General features: G+C 41.9%; 1 protein-coding gene across 3 annotated transcripts in view; it reads left to right on the top strand.

The window, feature by feature from the left end:
* The window catches only part of UBAC2 (UBA domain containing 2), a 187,162-nt gene that overhangs the window by 156,887 nt on the left and 10,338 nt on the right, over positions 1-19,937 (top strand). For all 3 annotated transcript variants that reach the window (XM_025363995.1, XM_025363993.1, XM_025363996.1), the window contains one exon: positions 10,274-10,396. In XM_025363995.1, the coding sequence (XP_025219780.1) occupies positions 10,274-10,396 (123 nt within the window). The remainder of the gene's footprint in view (positions 1-10,273; positions 10,397-19,937) is intronic.

Raw genomic sequence — 19,937 nt, forward strand, 5'->3', positions numbered from 1 at the left:
CACCTGGGTCTTCATGTCCCAACTAACTACAGTGTTGGCTAAGTAAACCCCGTACACCTTAACTCAGCAATATGCTTCTCTGTGTCTTTGTCCATTCAGTTATCCATTTTGCGACTGTTTCTTGAGTACTTGCATATGCCAGGTCATACAGGAGGCCAGGTCTACAAACAGGACAAGATGGAGAGTCACAGCCCCCATGGAGCTAATAGGCTATTAATGAGATTCAGGCCGGTTAGCCTGCAAGTGAAATGGGATGTGCTGAGCGCTGTAAGGGATGGGTGAGGCGTGAGAGCACGCAGAGGAGTGCGGGGTGGTGAGAACAGGCTCCCCAGCAGGAGTAGAGAATGTGAGGGCGGGGTGGTGAGAAAGTGACTCCAGTGGCAGACAGGAGTCTGGTAAGCCCAGGTAAGACATTTCCGTCAGATTCTGAAAGCAACAGGGATGCATTGAGTAGCATCAAAGGGGAGGATGTCTGTAGTCATCCAAAAAGGCCCTTAACGTACTCTTCCTTTTTTTCTAACTATGTATCTATGTGACTGGATTTGCTTCATGTACTTCAAAAGCCAGAGTAACAGAACAGAATCCAATGCAGAAGCAGATAGGAGAATCCAGCGACCTTCTAGTAAGTCAGACATTAAAGAGATTTGCAAAAATGGAAAACAGTTCCACTCTTCTCAGTAATTCTGTTTGGGAAAACGTGGTTGTTTTTTATTTCAAAAATCTATGTTTATGTTAGCAAGCAATAGGCTTGTGATTGTTAATGAGTTATTAATTTTTTTTTTTTTTTTTTTGAGACGGAGTCTCACTCTGTTGCCCGGGCTGGAGTGCAGTGGCCGGATCTCAGCTCACTGCAAGCTCCGCCTCCCGGGTTTACGCCATTCTCCTGCCTCAGCCTCCAAAGTAGCTGGGACTACAGGTGCCCGCCACCTCACCTGGTTAGTTTTTTTGTATTTTTTGGTAGAGACGGGGTTTCACCGTGTTAGCCAGGATGGTCTCGATCTCCTGACCTCGTGATCTGCCCGTCTCGGTCTCCCAAAGTGCTGGGATTACAGGCTTGAGCCACTGCGCCCGGCCAATTAAATATTTTAAAATTAACAAAAGGGCAATGAGGATCCAGCAAAAGGTTTCTACGTAGAGGAGGGGCTTGACGAGATTTGTATCTTAGGAACTAACTCTGGAACCATCCCAGCCATGGACTGTGGTCCCACACGGGTCAGTGAGAGTGAGGGTGGAGACAGAGGCGGAGGAGTTGCAGTGGACAGAGTCTGGAGATCTGGCTTATGCGGTGGATGGATGTGGATGTCACGCCCCAAGACAGGGGACACAGCAAGAGATACAGGGTTGGAGATGAGTTTGTTTGGGATGTGTTCTATCTTAGGTGTCTCCATAACATTTAGATGAAGGTGTATCCAGGAGACAGTAGGTTACATGGCTCTGAGACACGGCTTTTGGGTTGGAGGTTCGAGTTTAGGAGTCTCTACCCCGTGAAGCCCTAGGAATGGATGGGCACCCAGAACACGGAAGGAGGAGAGAAACACTCCCCACATGGAACCTTCAAGAACACCCGTGTCTGAAGGACAGGAGCGGGAGGAGGAGAATCTGAGTACACTGAGAAAGTGTAGCCAGAGGGCTAGAAAGAAAGCGGGATGCCACAAAGCCAGGGGAAGAGAACGTCGAGGAAGGGTGGTCAGTAAGACCTGGTGCTGCCAGAGGTCAGGTCAGAGAGCGCTCAGGAGGATCCACTGGATCTAACAAAGGGTGCTTTGATAACCTGGAAGAAAAAGGGAAAGCTGTTTCATTATTAGAATACCAGACTCTGAGCTTCTAAAAGGCAGGGAGGTTGTCTTAATTCTCTTTCCACCTTTGTTGCTGAAAGTATCACCAGGTACATTAGTAGATGTGAAAATTTTGTGATTTTACATTAACTCATTCAAGTAAAACCATGTAGTCTTTTTATGCCCTTGATCTCCATAGTAGGTCATCCCCATTGTCAGAGGCTGCTATTAAATCAACCTGTTTCCTAAATGTGTAGGTATTTCCTTATGGCCTGGGATAGAGCTTCCCAGCCACTGTCCCATGGTCATAGATTGGCTGAGATACTGGTCACCTCCCCTCTTAGGGGCAACTGGAAAGGGCCTGAAGCCACTGGACCAGCTATAAACAGTTTTGGCTTTTCCTGTGGGCCTTGCAAATCTGTCTTTGTCTGTGTGTGCCATGAGGTGAAAAACATTTGAAAGCCTTGGTCCATAGCACACTGAGTAAGTCCTTGTGTGGGCTCTGCCTTGCCTCCTGTGTGCCCAAGCACAGCACCCCTAAACAGTCACCTCGCCCTTCGTTGCCTACCCCATGGTCTCCCTCAGAACCTTCCCTACATGGTGGCCTGCAGGTGGCCACCGATTGTAGACTAGAGGTGGCCCTGCTGCATGCTTCACACTTCAAAACCTGGCATGCCCGTAAAGGCTTTCTGAGCACCAGAGACTGAGAAGAAAGGGTGCATTTGTTTCCAATGGCCAGCAGTCTTAAACTAAGATGAAGATGCTTTTGGAAGTAAGTTGAGTTTTTCTAAAACATCACATTCATAATGCCCCCTCTATAATTGTTCTCCATTTTACTCTTTTATGGGGCACCAACTTGTACGAGGACTGCACTGAGCTGAGAGTGGTACTGGCCACCTGGGAAATATGTTCAGGTCTTCCATCCTTCTCAGCCCTCCAGGATCCTTTAGTCTAATTGGGAAGACAAGAAACAATACTGTATAAAGTGTGAGGCCAGATAGTAAGGATGAGAATAATCATAGCTAAGCTGCAATAAGCTTGTAGATGGCTTTACGTTCTATTTTAAATGTTTCACATGAATTAACTCTTTTGATTCTCATACTTTCCATGTGAGGTGGGTGCAGTTATTATTACCACTTTACAAGTGAGAAAACCAAGGGTCATGGAAGTGTTTGAAAATGTACCTAAGGTGTTACAGTAAGAGATAGAGCTGGAATTTGAGCCCAGATGTTCTGGCTCTAGAGACTGTTCTTATTCAGCTTCCTCTATCTTTCTGTCCCTCTGCTTCCTCTACCTTTTTGTCCCTCTGCCGTTTTTCCTTTGCATTGCTTTGCTCCTTGAAAGCGGCATAAACCCACTTAGACCCCCGTCTTTGAACACCTTGGGGAAAATGCCTTGCTTGCTCTCTTCTCCATCGTCGAAATCATTCTCTTTTAATATTCAACCGCAGCCCCATCCTCTTGGAAGTCTTACCCCTGTGCTTTGACTGCAGTGGGTTGATGTCCATTCTGAGCTTTTCTAGTCCTTTTAATTTAGGCCTCACAGCTCCCGTCTTAATTATATATCATCTTGCATTGTTCTGGCTTTTCCATTTCTGGGTATCTTGCCTTCCCCCAAGGAGATGGTGCACTCCTCGGGAGCAAGGATGAGACCATGTGTCTGGCTCACACTCTCTTGTGGACACTCGAGCGCCTGAGGTCAGCCACCCGTGGGCTCTTCTGGCGTCTCTGATGTAGACACTGCCTGACCATCCCACCCAGAAATCTTTCAGTGCCCGTAGAACATGGATTTCTGTTCCATGGAACTTCTGCTTAATAATGTCAGAAACTTTTACTGCTCCTCAGTTGGGAAACCATCATGTATGTATGTATGTATTAATATATATTTATTCATTCATACATGTATATATACACAAGAATTTTTACTTCATTTGAAATCTTCTTACAAACTAATAATAAATACTTCATAAAGCGCCTGTTCAAACTGCAAGCTGTTTCCTTCTTCATTTTTAAAATATGTGGTTATTGCTTTTGAAGAAGACAAAGTAAAGGAAACATTTCCTGTTTATAGAGGCTCATATTTAACCCTGCGTAACGAGCAGATTCATGTCAAAACATCCTAGAACCTAGAGCCGTAACTTTCTGCTTTTTAAGCACTTTTCTACTGTCACAGGAGTAGAGGGATTGGGGTTTTGTTTGCTTTGCCTACTCTTTGATTCTCTCACTCTCTCGTAAGAAATGAAATGTAACTCAAAGGCCATTCCCCTTCCACTGTCCTGGAGCGGGTGTGTTGTGTGCCTTTGCATGTTTTTGTATCTTTACTACATACGTACTTATCAGGGTTTCTCGACCTAGACACCATTGACATTTTCATCCAGACCATTCTTTGTTATAGGGGCTGCCCTGTACATTGTAGGATGTTTAGCAACATCCCTGACCACTGCCTACTAAATGTCAACAGCACCACCATCCTGTCCCCTCTCCCCCCACTTAACAACCAAAACTGTGACCAGACATTGCCAAATATCTCCTGGGTTGGGGGTAGGAGGACAGAGTCACCATTATCATATATCCATCTAAAACAGTTAAAATAGATCAGACACAATGGTGCACATCTGTGGTCTCAGCTAATCAGGAGGCCGAGATGGAAGATTGCTTGGGTCCAGGAGTTTAGGACTGCAGTGCGCATGATTGTGCCTGTGAATAGCCACTGCCCTCCAGCCTGGACAGTGTAGCAAGACCCTCATCTCAAAAAAAAGTTAAAATAGTATATACTCTTGTTCTGAGTATTTTTTAATTTATGTAAAGGGAATTACATTTTATCTGTATTATTTACATAAACTACATACAATTTATGTAAATGATATATGTATATATTGCATATGCATATTCTCATACAACTTTATTCGTTCAACATTGTATATTTGAGATTTACCCATGTAAATCTAGTTCATTTATTCTAGCTGCTTTTATAATGGTCTTTTGCATAATGGAACCACTTATTAATTTATTTCCCTCCTTAGGAACAACTGAATTTTTTCCATTTTCTTACTTAATATTGTAGCCAGTGCTTCACAAAAGATCCTCATACATGGCCCGCTCAGCACTGACAGCTCCCTGGAGGGGAAGTTGCCAGGCCATAGACTAGAATAGTTTTACTAGATCTTGAGATGTTACTCTCTAAAAAGATTGTGTCAGTTTATACTCTGATCAGCAACTTATCAGAGTTCCCATTTCTTTCACATCATTCCCACACTCAGTATTATTGGGCTGTGTATTTTTGCGAGTCTTGTGGGTATAAAAAAAACGTGTTGTTTTCATTTGCCTTTCCCTAACACTGGTGAGATTGAATATCTTTTCATATGTTTCTTGACTTGGGATTTCCCCTTCTATAAATGGACTATTCATATACATTATCTGCTTTTCACTTGAATCACTTATTTTTTTCTCATTGATTTTTAAGTGTTGTCTTATAAGTTCATAAGTGTCTTTGATTTATTAAGTCTCATTGGTTTGTAACTTTTGAGTTTTGAGCATATAGCAATTATATGTTGTAAACATTTTCTCTCAATCTGTAGTTTGTCTTATTTAATTCAGTAACAGTTGAACTTTTAATACAAAAGTTCTTGCAGGTAAAGTAATTTTTAACCACTTTTTTCTTTGTGATTTATGCTTCATATTTCTGTTTTAGAAATCCTTTCCTATCCTAATGACATGAAAATATTCTCCTATTTCTTCAAAAAAATTTTCACAGTTTGGCTTTCCACATTTAAATATTTAATCTTAGTGTTTCTTTTTGTGGGTGGTGTGAAGTAAAGGTCTAGTTTTATCTTTTCCCTATCTATAGACAGTTGTCCCAGGACTGTGTATTCAGTGCGGACCCACAACCAAGTGCCAGTGTTTACTGTTGATTCCTAGACTCTGTCTCCTGTTTGGACTTTTTGCCTAACTTGCACTAATACCACACGACTTTAATTACTGCAGTCTAATACTGAGTCCTAATAACTGGCAGAGAACTCCTTTCTTATCATACTTCTTCAAAATAGTCATGCCTAGTTTTGAGCTTTAACTTCAAGTAGTCTAGTCCCACCAAAATATACACACGTGCATACTTTTGAATTTTGAGTATATAGCAGTTAGGAATAATTTATGGGAATAGGAATAATAATAGGAGTCTGACTCCAAAATGACAGATAACACAAAATAGCAGAAACTTAAACAAGGTAGTTTATTTCTATCTTGTACAGAAGTCCAGCAGTGGGCAGCCCAGGCTGGCGGGGCAGCGTCCTAAAGGTGTCAGCCCCCGGCTCCTTGCTGCTGCTGTAACCTCAGCACAGGACTCCACCTGATCCTCTAAAAAGGGCGAGCCCCTGCCTCTGACGATCTTCCTGGTCGGCCCATATTCCCTTTCTGCTGATATACCATTGTCAGAACCTAGTCAGTGTGGCGGGAAACTGAGAAAGGTAGCAAGTCACACATACATACACACCCAAGAAAACCAAAACTGTTTTTTTCAAAGAGGGAAAATGGATATTGGAAGTGAACCAGCAGTCTGCTAGACTGGAGTTGGCAGTGTCTGGATAGATTATAGGATTACATGTTACCAGGCTCAATTCAGGAACATGCTGAATCTTTCCATTTACTTAGAGATCTTGCAGATCTTTTGTTTGATTTTATTCTTAACTACCTTATATTTTTTATTGCTATTTATAAATAGTAATTTTTTGTACGTACATTCTCTAAATGATTTCAATAGAGGGAATGTTACTTTTTAATTATACTCTCTTGTTCTCATGCTTTGAGAGACATTTGTAAACACTCTTGGATTTTCTAGATAGACAGTCATCATTTGAATAATGAGTTTTGTTTCTCTTTTTCTATCTTTACCTGAGATTTTTGTTTGGGTTTGGTTTTTGTTCTCATTATGCTGTAACTTGTGCTGAATGCGAGAATTGGTAATAGGCATTTTTGTCTCTTCATGAATGGGTACTGAATTTTGTCAAATTGTTTTCATACCTATTGAGATAGTGATTTTTCTCTTTCAAATTGTTAATGTGTAGATTATGTTGCTAGATTTTCTAAGATTTCTGAGTATAAATCCTAGTATAGCACATCATACTAGATAATTATTTTTTAAACATTGTTGGATTGAATTTGCTGATTTTTATTTGGGATTAGTATATCTACCCAAGAAAAATAAACTATATATTGTATAATTTTTCTTGCTCATAATGGCCTTGTCTATTTTGGAAACAATGTTATGCTAGGCTCAAAAAATTAGGTGGGAAACTCTCCTTCCTTTTCTGTACTCTACAGCAGTTTATATAAGATAAAGAGTCCTTAAAGATTTCATACACTTCACCTGTAGGTTTTTGGGGGGCAGATTTTTAAGTACTATTTCAATTACATTAAAGTATGACATATCCAGAAAAGTACATGCTATATAATAATAGTAATCATACAAATGTACTTTTTATGTTTATTTTATTCAACATCATTTGAGAGATTCAGCCATATTGTTGCATGTCATTATAGTTCATTCATTCAAACTGCTTTATTAGATTACAGTATGTGAATACACCATAACTTACCCATTCTATAGTTGATGGGCATTTGGGTAGTTCCTATCTTTGAATAATGCTGCTGAGAACATTCCAGTCCATGTCTTTTGGTGAACACGTGTTTGAATTTCTTCATCCAGGAGTGGAATTGCTGAGTCTCACATGTGGCTCAGCTTAAAGTAGATGGTCCTGAGCAATTTTCAAAGATAATTACCAATGTCTGTTTTCTCTAGAATAAGTTTTAATAAGTTATACTTTTCTAGAAAGTTGTCATTCATCAAAGTTATTGGTATGAATAAAGTATTCTTGTGATTTTTTAAAAATCTGCCATTATATCCCTTGTATTATCCTTAATACTGTTTATTTGTGCTCCTTCATCTGTCTTTTCATCAAGCTTGCCAGGTTTGCCTATTTTATTTGACTTTGTAACAGCCAGCAGTGAGTTTTAGTGACTCCTTCTGTTTCTTTGTTTTCCACTTTACTGGCATTTGCTGTCAACTTTCTACTTTCTTCTTTCTCGTTTCTTTAGATTATTGTTACTTTCTCTAACTTATTAAATTAGGTATACATAACCCTTTAATTTTCAGTTTTCTTTTTTTAATTTAAGCTCAATATTTAAAATTACATGAACCACTTTATGACATCCCATAAACTTTGATAGGTAGGTAATAGTTTTGTTTTATTCATTCTGAGATATCTTCTAATTTCCATTATGAGGATTTTTTTGGTTTCCAAATGTGTGGGGTTTTTTGTTAGAGTTATTATTTTGATATTGATTTCTAGTTTAACTGCATTGTGGTGAGAATATAATCTGTGTAATGTTTTTGATTTGGTATTTGTGAATATTTCATATAGGATCTAGTGCACAATTACTTTGTAAATACTTTACTTGTAATGGAAAAGAATGTATATTCTCTAAATATTAAATGCAAGGTATATATGTCCATTTAGAAATAAACTTGTCATTTATTTTTTATATTATTTTTTGGCTGGTTGATCTATCAGTTACTGAGTTATATGCTGAAAATTAAATATATGTCTGGATGCTTCCACTTCTCTTGTAATTCTATTTATTTTTGCTTTCTGTGTTTTGATGCCATTGTGTTATATATAAATATATTCATGTATTCTATTGATTTTATCCCTAATACTGCCCTTTTTTGCCTTTGAGGTCTATTTATTTGGCATGAATGTAGCAACATCAGCTTTCTTTGATTAGTGTTTCTCTGATTTTTTTCCATCTCTTTACATCAACTTGTGTACGTGTTTATATTTTAGATTTACCTTTTGTAGGGAAGAGGTGAGAGGTGAGAGTGGCTTTTGTTTCCCTAATTTTTTTTCACAGCCTTTTTTTCTCGTAATACTTTATTCTTTTCTTTAAGGTCCTCCTGTGACATCCTAGTCTTTTTGAAGTGTGTAGTCATTTTCAGATCCTACTATATTCAGGTCCTTGGGGACCCAGTCCTCCTCTGTGTTGTGTGTGCCGACTTGCTCATCTTTTGTAGTTTTCAATTCTGAGTTTTTCCCCACTGGAGCTTTAACCATAAATCCCATGTAACCCCAAGGCAAGAGAATCTCTCTCCACAGTAGTTTGACGTTTGCTTTTGCTTGGCTCTTTAGGTATCTCCATCCCAAAACCAATTTTATGTAACTTTTTGATGGGTTCTGAGACCACATATGTATAGTATAACTTGAACCCCAAATTTGCCTGTGGTTCTTAATTATCAGGCAGGACCAAGACTCCTGCTGCCTCCCGGGGGAAGACAGGCTTTTTAGTTTGATTTTTTTCATCTGTGTTGCTGAGGGTGCTGCCATTTGAAGATTGTATCTTTAGACAGATAATTGAGCTCAAAATTGCTGCCTCTTTCAGACCCAAGGCTGCATCTTCTGAACCCAAACAGTGATAAAACCCAGTGTGGTTCTGGGTGAGCAGGACCTGTGCTCCCCCGTCTCCCAGGATGCTCACTGTGTGCGGCTCTGCTTTCCACGCCCGCTTGTTCCTGAGGCCTTGCGACTCCACTTACTTCTTTCATGTTTAGCTGTGTATAGAAATATTTATTTATTAAAAGCATTTTTAGGTCTTTATAGTAGGAAGATTTTCAGATACTTAGTCTATAATTTTGTCAGGACTAGAAGACTTCTAGAAATAGAGATTTAAATTAACAAATTCAAAGATTGCCATATAGCTAGAAACATGGATTTTTTAAAAGCAGCATGTGATGCATTTTTCTTCCCATGATGGCTTCTTTTTTTGTTGGTGACATAGACTAAGCAAGGAACGGCATTGCTGTCGGTCCTCAGGATCCGTGGAACCACCCTCAGAGAGATAGTTACCGATCCTCACTTCTCACCTTTTCCCTGTTTGTCAGATTTCCCTTCATACTCTCTAGCCTGTTGCTGAGTTTTTATCACAGTCTACAGTCTTCCTGCACTGGGCACGCTCAGGATTTACTTCAGCCATAAGAAGAAGAAAGGTAGAGTGGGGAAGCATTTTAAGGGCCGTGTTGGAAACACCAGATATCTGGCTGCCCTCAGTGATTTAGCCTCCTCTCCATGTCTTCCTTTCTATCGCACCCTGCAAAGCCCTGAGCTCCTAAGAGTTCACTGGAGTTGGGACAGTCAGTGGTGTCACAGTCGGGCTGAAATTAGGAGTGTTTGTATGTGTCTTTCACTGCCTTCCAGAGCCACAGTGCACAAACAGCTTTTGCACTGCCCATTACTTTCTTTTCTCCTGAGCACCTACTGCAGGTGCCAATTTTGTGCTATTGACTGAAGGATGTTGTGATACTTTTGGATTCAAATTGCTTGCCTGGAGCAGATCAATATGACACTACATTCCCAGTCTATAGATGTAACTGCATTGAGAGAAAGCTCTTCCAAGCATTATGATGGTTCTGCTCCTTCTGTGTCTGATAACCGTGTGTTGATCTCTTTTTAGGGAGGAATGATCAATTGGAATCGTCTTTTTCCTCCTTTACGTCAGCGACAAAACGTAAACTATCAGGGTGGTCGGCAGTCTGAGCCAGCAGCGCCCCCTCCTCTAGAAGTTTCCGAGGAACAGGTAATTCATCAGTAATAGCTGGTACTCATTCTAAATCCATGTTTCAGAGTTGAAGCAGTTTCGATCAACAGGACTTGAAAGTAATCAAGCATGTAAATACAAAGATGGTGACAGCAGTCCATCTGCCACCATGATAGAGACTTTGGGCCTTTTTTTGCTACTGTGGTTCTTACAAGTTTGAGGAAGGCATTATTGGTTGGGAGTAAGGGGTGGGAATGCATTATAGTAGCTTGTTTTAGATGCTCTTACACTTCATATATACAAGAAACTAATGAGATTGGTTCTCTATAAAGGATCGGGAACAAGGAGGTGGGAGGATGGGGAGGGAGTGTGCCTTTGGCATGGTTTCATTTTTGTATGGTTTTGAGTCGTGTTAATGTTTTACATATTCAACAAGCAAACCAAAAGACAGGGACAAATGTAAAGCTGAAAAGAAACAAATGAGCTAACTGCATTTCAAATGAATAACATAATCACATTGAATGAGGGGAAATGGTTTTCAGTAACTTTTGAACCTGATATACCCTCAGTCTAATGAAGAAACAAAAAGAACTGCAAACAAATCTTAAACATTTCTTCATAGGTTTAGTTTTCATAAGGGTATGAGTATAGCAATTCTAAAATTATGCTGTATTATAGGTTTGAGCAAATGAGGAACTAGGTTGATTTTATTGTGGAAGAAGGAAAATAAAAATATAAAGCAAGGGAAGGCAAGGGAGAACCCTGTGGGGTTGGGAAGGAGTTATCACTATCATTGTAAACTCATGAGTGTGTGTGTGTGTGTGTGTTTGTGTACACATACCCTCACTCTGACTGAGAGGGCTCAGAAGCAGTGGCCTCCTGGTAGCAATGGGCTCACCTACTGCCCAGATCTGGTTTCTAAACACTCTTCCCCACTAAAAGGAACCAGGCCTCTTTAGGGAAAGGGTGGATTCCAGGCCCAGGGTAGGGAACGTACAGGATAGCCCTGGATCATTGTGTGCCAGGAAAGTAAGGAAGTGATCAGTCGCTGCTGGGGCATGTCAGAAGACACTGGAGCCAGCTGCAGGATCCTGCTGGTCACATCTGGGGCATCAGCTTTGGGGATTAAAATAAATGAAGGATAGTAAGAATTCATGCATTATAATGATATTAGTAGATAAATATTTGTATAAATACATACACTGGAGAAAATGAAATGCTTTTCCTGAATGGAATGTCAAGTAATAAATATACAAAGAATGATAGTATTGGAAAATCACAAATTTGCAAGCATTGTAATAAAAATCCATTCAGGGAAAAATCATCAATATATGAAGACTAGGCTATTTCTATATAGATGGTCCCTGACCTATAATGGTCAAACTTTAACAATTTTTCAGTTTTATAGTGGTGCAAAAGTGATACATACTCAGTAGAAGCCATATATCAAATTTTGAGTTTTGCTCTTTTCCCAGGCTAGTGATACGTGGTACGAGACTCTTTTGCGATGTTGGGCAGCGACTGTGAACCGTTCTATTTTTCACTTGCAGCACAATACTCAATAATTACATGAGATAGTCAACACTCTAGATTTGTGAGAGTTGATTTTGCCCAACTGTAGGGTAATGTTAAGTGTTCTGAGCATGTTTAAGGTAGGCTAGGTTAAGCTGTCATATTCAGTAGGTTAAGTATACTAAATGCATTTCGACTCACGATATTTTCAGCTTACAGTGGATTTATTGGGACTTAACCCCATCGTAGGTTGAGGAGCACTTGTACTCTCAAAGTACCCCTCCACAAGTTACTTACTAATTATAAAGGAAAACAGTAATTCTACAGAGGAGAAATTGGACACCACCTTAACCAAGTTATCAAAATTAACATCACCAGTTATGGAACAAAGAATTATTATGTTCATATCCTGAAAAGGACATATCAGTTATGTGTTACAATCAACATGCATAACTTTGATCATAAAGGAAAATAAGATAAACTTAATTTGAGGGACAGTCTATAAAATACCTGGCCTATGTTCTTCAGAAATACGATGTTGCAGATTAAAGGAGACTAGGGAGTCATGCTGTCCAAATGGAAAATGTGATCCTGGACTGGATTTTATACTGGAGAAAAAATTTCTGATGAAAGGCCATTTTAGGATCAGTTTCATCAATTGGACTATGGATTGGATATTGGTATTACATGAATTTTACATTTCCAGGACTTGGTACATACCGACTGTGGTTAGGAAAGAGAATATTCTTGTTCTTAGAAAATACACACTGACATATGAAGGGAAAAAGCACCATGATGTGTGCAACCTGCTCTCAAATGGCTGAGGCATAATGTCTGTGCATGTCAGTACATAGTGTGTGATCGTGTGTATGTGTGACAGAGACAGAAAGAGAAAGCGGCTATGGCAAAATAACAGTTGGTGAATCTGGTTAAGGAGGAATCAAGGGTTCCTGGTACTATTCTTGGAACTTTTCTAAGTTTGAAATTATTTCAAACTACAACCTTTTAAAAAGCTATAAAAGAAAGTTAAGAGTGTTGCCATCATAACACTTTGAAGTTTCCTTCTGCCCATTGTTTTTTCTTCTCAGCAAACAAAACAAACTGAGATCAGCATTTCACAGCTGACCACACCATCCAGGCCATCGTCTCCCCATTCCCTGTCCCCAGAGTGAACAAATGCCAGGCACCTGCCTCTGTGGCAAAACTTTGTCCTCACTTTTTCCAAAACTCAAAAGGTGCCCCTGGGCAGGGATCTCGTAGCCACCTCTGGGTTAGGCTGTGACAGGTGTTTTCCAGAGAAACCACTGTCATGTGCCCATTGAATTGATCCAACCCCTCCCGCTTGCGGCTTCTCCACTCGGACTGATGGTTTCAGCAGCTCTTCAGGATTAACAGGTGGAGTATGGAGCCACAGTTTTCCTCTTCTACATCCACTAGAGAATTTCTAGACTAAGGTTATCCCCATGGATAAGAAAAGTCCAATAACCTGCCATGTGTAAAATCTTTCTATAACGTGTTTAAAAAATAAGATACTGCTGTCAAATTCACTGAAAAGAAGTCTCAAAATTCTGTTATATTACTGTTTACTTGATACAGCAGTGAGTCACATTCCTCATGGGGCAGCCGTTAAGGTGAGGTATTTAAAGGTGATATATTTCTCAGTTTGGGCACTTCAGAAAAAAAAAGTGTCAAAAAGGGAGAAAAAGGAGTATGTGTGTGATTGAAGTCTTCAGGGTGGTTTTTTTTTTTAATGAGTCATTTTTCCTTGATCATCCCAGAATGACAACAGCGAGGTTACATATTGTCAACATCAGTTTAAAACAGCACTTAATTTCTTCCTTGTGCTGTGTGATGAGCAGTTGTAAAAACATGAGGGGTTGTTTTTAACATACACTTTCTTATACATTGATTTTCAAAATCTTGTTTTTGATGTTTCTTGATTATCCTGCAAACAGCTGTTATAAACCATTGTTGCCTTAAAGACGCAAGGTTCTTACTGGCATTATTCATTCTGCAGGCTCTTGGTGTTTCTTGCGGTGGGTACTATAGAGATTATAAAAGATAAAAATGATACTGTTCTTGCCCTCAAGATGCTTACAAAAAAGTTTATAAATTTATATTTTATAATCTCTTGGCCAGTTTGTTTAACCACTGTCTAAAATATTTGTTAATAACATGTTAAGATAGCTTGAATTAACAAAAGCTTTTTTTTGCTTAATTTTTCAGTTAAATGTTTGTATTTTCTTCATTTAAATATCAGAGCCATGTAATTTTAATGCATTGAGAAACTCAGTAACTTTTTAAGCCAAGAAAAATAGAAATGATTGAGTTTTTTTCTGCTGTAAACAAATACTTTAGAAATTTAGTGAGAGTTCAAGAAAACCTGGTAGACATGAAATGTATGCCGTGTACTTTGAAAGCAGAAGATTCTAAGAAGAATGTGCATCCTGTAATAAATCCAGTAATAGTTTGATAGCCATAGAAATCTTTTGCCACCTTTTCTACTTTTGCTATTTTTGCTATTATTAAGATTCAAGACTTTTAGTTTGTCAGAATCCACTCCCACTTTTTGGTGAGTAAACCCACGGCACCTCTGCCAATTCATCACCCCTCAGAAATGCCACCCCAGCCCCATTTAAGAATATTCCAAGAAGGAGGCTGCTGTGCAGGCAGGCGGTGCGAGGCTGGAGAGTGCCAAGCCACACAGTGCGCCCTGTGCTGCCTGGCCTGCCAGCTAGATGGTCAGGATGGCGACAGCGACCCCCGGAAACCACAGGGCGAGATGTCTGCTCATGCCTTCCCTGTGCAGGCGTGCAGGGAGGAAGATCAGAAGAAAACCCCACAAGTTCCTACCAATTTCACAGAAATTTCCAAGTGCTCTTAGAGTTGAAAATAACATCTGGGGAAAGAGAAGTCTAAATTTGATGAAAGGACAAAGGTAGATAAAGTAGGCTGTGGGAGGAAAATGAAGGATTATGGACCAGCTAAGGGAAGCGAGGAGAAGGCCCCCCTAATGCCCCCCAAAGACCACTGCCTGTCCTCTTCAGAATCCCCAGCATCAAATCCATAGACCCTGGGATTGCTTTTGGAGATATGTAGACAAGCTGGGTGAGCTGTGGAATCAGTGACCGTGAGAAGCAGCCTTAGGACAGCAAGGTGGGGAAGCTGCTGGAGAAGGATAGGTGGTGTCACCGGCTCTGAGTCTAAAGGGAAAATGGGTGGCAAGAAGGTCTTGCCAGGGTTGTCCAGAGAAAGCTAGGCAAGAAAGAGGAGGAGGAGGAAGAAGATAAATAAAAACTGTTTGTCAACAACAATAGCAAAAATGCCAAACCAAAGGCCACTTGATAAAACTCTTTTGAGTAATCAAATGTGCTCAAATATCTGCTATCTTAGAAATAAGTATATCCGGCCGGGCGCGGTGGCTCAAGCCTGTAATCCCAGCACTTTGGGAGGCCGAGACGGGCGGATCACGAGGTCAGGAGATCGAGACCATCCTGGCTAACCCGGTGAAACCCCGTCTCTACTAAAAAATACAAAAAAAACTAGCCGGGCGAGGTGGTGGGCGCCTGTAGTCCCAGCTACTCGGGAGGCTGAGGCAGGAGAATGGCGTAAACCCAGGAGGCGGAGCTTGCAGTGAGCTGAGATCCGGTCACTGCACTCCAGCCTGGGCGACAGAGCGAGACTCCGTCTCAAAAAAAAAAAAAAAAAAAGAAATAAGTATATCCAGGCCAGGCACGATGGCTCATGCCTGTGATCGCAGCACTTTGAGAGGCCAAGGTGGGCGGATCACGAGGTCAGGAGATCGAGAACATCTTGGCTAACACGGTGAAACCCTGTCCCTACTAAAAAATAAAAAAATAAAAAATAGCCGGGCATGGTGATGGGCGCCTGTAGTCCCAAGCTACTCGGGAGGCTGAGGCAGGAGAATGGCCTGAACCCGAGAGGCAGAGCTTGCAGTGAGCCGAGATCATGTCACCGCACTCCAGCCTGGGTGACAGAGCAAGACTCTGTCTCAAAATAATAATAATAATAATAATAATAATAAGAAGAAGAAGAAGAAGAAGAAGAAGAAGAAGAAGAAGGAGAAGAGGAAGAGGAGGAAGAGGAAGAAGAAGAAGAAGAAGAAGAAGAAGATCCATTATTCCATCTCTCTTTTTTTTATTGTTTTTTTTTTTAAGCAGGTATCTTTATACTACTACAACTGATACTCAAAATTAACAAATGATTACATTTTTCTCATATTTGCTTCTGATTTTTTTAAAACCAAAGAGGGAGGTCGGGCGTGGTGGCTCATGCCTGTAATCCCAGCACTTTGGGAGGTCGAGGCGGGCGGATCACGAGGTCAGGAGATCGAGACCATCCTGGCTAACACGGTGAAACCCCGTCTCTACTAAAAATACAAAAAATTAGCCAGGCATGGTGGCGGGCGCCTGTAGTCCCAGCCAGTCGGGAGGCTTAGGCAGGAGAATGGCGTGAACCCGGGAGGCGGAGCTTGCAGTGAGCCGAGGTCGCGCTACTGAGCTCCAGCCTGGGCGATGAGCGAGACTCCATCAAAAAAAAAAATTGGGAGGCGGAGGCGAGCAGATCACGAGGTCAGGAGATCAAGACCAGGGTGAAACCCCATCTCTACTAAAAATACAAAAAAAAAATTAGCCGGGCGCGGTGACGGGTGCCTGTAGTCCCAGCTACTCAGGAGGCTGACGCAGGAGAATGGCATGAACCGGGGAGGCGGAGCTTGCAGTGAGCCGAGATGGCGCCACTGCACTCCAGCCTGGGCGATAGAGCAAGACTCCGTCTCAAAAAAAAAAAAAAAAAAAAAGGCGGGGGGGAAAAACTCATCAAGCGTATCTCTTCTGAACCCTCCCAACGCTTAGAAAATGACTGTTAGGTAAAATCAGACAAGAAAGTTATATAAGACTAGACCGAAGCTGGGACTTAACAAAAGAAAGATGGGCAAATTTCAGCTGCTTCTCTCCCATTCATGTCTTTCCTTCCTTTAGCCGACATTGACCAGCTGTCTGCTCTGCACCAGGGCTAAGCGCTGTGCTAAGTTCTGAAAACGCTGAGATGGATAAGGCGGAATGTCCTGCCCTGCGGAGTTGTGAGCCCAGGGCAGGGAGACAGGTGGACAAAGAGCATGTGGAAGTGTTCAGGTGCTGCTGAGGCCGAGAAAGGCCGTCAGGGCAGTGGTGTTGCAGAGAAGGGGCCTGAGGACAAGTACATTGGAGATGGGGAGCCACGGATGGGTGGGCTGGAGTGGAGGGGACTGGCAGGCCAGGGCACTGCCTGGGATTCTAGAAGCTGGACAGGAAGGAGGCCGGACAGGCTCGCCAAGGGTCTGATATGTGGCATGTGGTTATGCTCTAGACACTAAGGAACCATGCAGGATCTTGCACAAGAAACACCATCACTGGGTTTCCCAAGAGGATGGACTGGACACAGAGGAGGGGGCAGGTTATAGTCATATAATTTTCTCCATCCAGGCCCAGGAAACATGGCGCAACTGCCCAGACAAGAGATGTTACCATTTGGTGTATTAATATTAATAATACATTTGTAATGCATGTCAAATGACAGAATTACAGCAAATTTAGTGACAGATCTATTTGGCTCTTATTTGCAACTTACGAATTAGTGGGGCCTCCATTCTACAAAACAGAATGTGAGCTCCCGCCAGGCAGTACTGAAACAGTGCGTTTTGTAAGAAGGAAACAGAACAATAGAAAAATAACTGATAGGTTAACATTGAGTTACTTCAGGTTGCTTTTTTTTTTAAAGATTAAAGCAGAGGGGAGTTCCTTATTATGCTGACTCTTGTAGTCTGGGATCTCGTATTTTTAGAAAAAGCAGGTCTTTTTGTTTTGGCATCTGCCTGCTTCCTTAAAGTTTCAGTTTGATTATGTGGCATTTAGCACGAGTGACTCCATTTAGTTTGGTCTTCTGGTTTGTTGGAGCTCAAAACAATGGCCTCCCATAATTTTTGTTTAATTCACATGACATGCCGTGTGGATTCTGTTTATGTCTCTGAAATATCCATTAGCCCAAGTAGAGAGAATGGCTTTAAACCCACAAGGTGCTTTCACTCTTAGCTGATAAATAGCAAAATGTATTTAGTATTAGAGAATCTAAATCTTAATGAGGTTATCTCCTCTCTTCTCATCTCAGGAATCCTTACCGCTATTTCTAGAAAACCCACCTAAACTCCTAAAATGTTCACCTCCTGAAAGCAGGGATCTAATATTTATTGGTTTCGAGACACACTTGTGCTTCTGCTCTGAGTAGCCAAGCATGGCAGCACATTGGGTATTGGGTTAGCCTCCCATGGCGTCTGGTCTCCTGTGGACAGCGAGCTCCCTGAGGACTGGGGCCAGGTCTGCCTTGTTTCCTACCCTATGAAAAGCCTGATACACATAGATGCCCCAGCATCGGTTGGAGAGGGGTTGAACACGAAGGCGTGGCCAGTAAACTTCCCTTTCAGAACTCTTGTTTTCACGTCAAAACTGTGCTAGAGAGTGGTATTACGCCAGGTTTTCCCATTGCTTACTCTAGTGGATTGAAAATGTTTTCTAACAAGATCCCAAAGTTAGATGTGTTACAATGAAATACTAGGTGGTACTCAAATAGCAACCAACTTTTGTGGGGTGTCTCATTCTGCTGGGTGCTCTGAGAGATGTACACAAAGGAGCTCGGCCAGCCTTCACTGAAGACCTGCTCCATACCAGACCCTGACAAGGCCCTAGACATACTTGGTCTCAAAGCAGCCCAGAGCCCTGGCAGGGGTATATAATAACCAGAAACCTGAGTTCAGCCAAGAGATGTGAAAGGAGGGGGGTTCTGCAGTTCTCCCAAGGAAGAGAGTGGTCAGATGGAGAAAGGGAGTGGGGGCTTCACTGCCTTGCAAGGGTCTCGACCATGCGTCCACATGGGGGTGGGTGGCTGGTGCCGACTGGTAACCGGTGCCAGTTGCTATGACAGCAGTGGGTGAGGCAGGCCCAGCACATCTGGGCTCCCTTAACAGGGTGTGCGTGCTACCCTGCACCCAGTGTGAGCTCAGGATCGGGTGGGGACCGTCTTCAGGTGGGCATCAGTTTCTGCAAGCGTCAGAATATGGGAAGTAAAAACCCAAAAAAATATTTGTTTTTGACGCGCTTAGCTAAAAGGGAAGTTAAAGAAAACCACACTCTAGTTTGAATAAACCAAGAGCAGTATTTCACTGAGGGGAGTTGCTAGAAATCTCATTGGAATGAATGTCCCATTTTACTTATGTCAAAGAGGAGTTGAATTGCAAGTAAAATACCAAAGTGGAATTTCATTTATTTTGTTTTCTCTTTTTTTTTTTTTTGAGACATGGTCTTGCTCTGTATCCCAAGCTGGAGTGCAGTGGTACTACATGGCTCACTGCTCACTGCACCCTCAACCTCCTGGGTTCAAGCCATCCTCCCAACCCCGCCTCCTGAGTAGCTGGGACTACAGGCACATGCCACCATGCCCAGCTAATTTTTTTTTTTGGTAGAGACAAGGGTCGCCCAGGCTGGCATTTTCTTAAATGAGAATTATCTTAAGGTAGTAGGGACACACATCCCAATCATAGAAGATGTTTAAAAATAAAAAATAAGGAAAGAGAAACTGGTACAGATTTATTTCCATCTCTAGGGTGTTTTCCTCATTCAGTGAGTTCTCTGAAAAGCACGTTATAGGGGAATGGATTCCATCTTGCTCCTTTGGAATATTGTCAGGTGACGGTGACAGTGCTCTTGTGGCAACGCCTATTTCTGTCACGCTCGTCTGCCTTGGTCAGCCAGCCATGCGGAAGCGTCACACCAGGGCTGGTGGAGGGAGGGCTGCTGACGCCTGTGGTTCAGGAGCTTGTGACGAAAGGCAGCTGATGGAGTCACGCCTTGCTCCATTGGGGCACCCTGGACACCTCCAAGTGGGTCTTCATCCTTGTGGGGGCTCTGGTGGGGCACCCTGGACACCTCCAGAGCAGGTCTTCATCCGCGTGAGGGCGGAGCTGGAGTTTGCTGTTGCCGCAGCACCAGCCGCCCCCTGGTGTCCTCTGAGTGGCCTT

This window comes from Theropithecus gelada, chromosome 17 (genome assembly GCF_003255815.1).
Source record: "Theropithecus gelada isolate Dixy chromosome 17, Tgel_1.0, whole genome shotgun sequence".
NCBI lineage: Eukaryota > Metazoa > Chordata > Mammalia > Primates > Cercopithecidae > Theropithecus > Theropithecus gelada.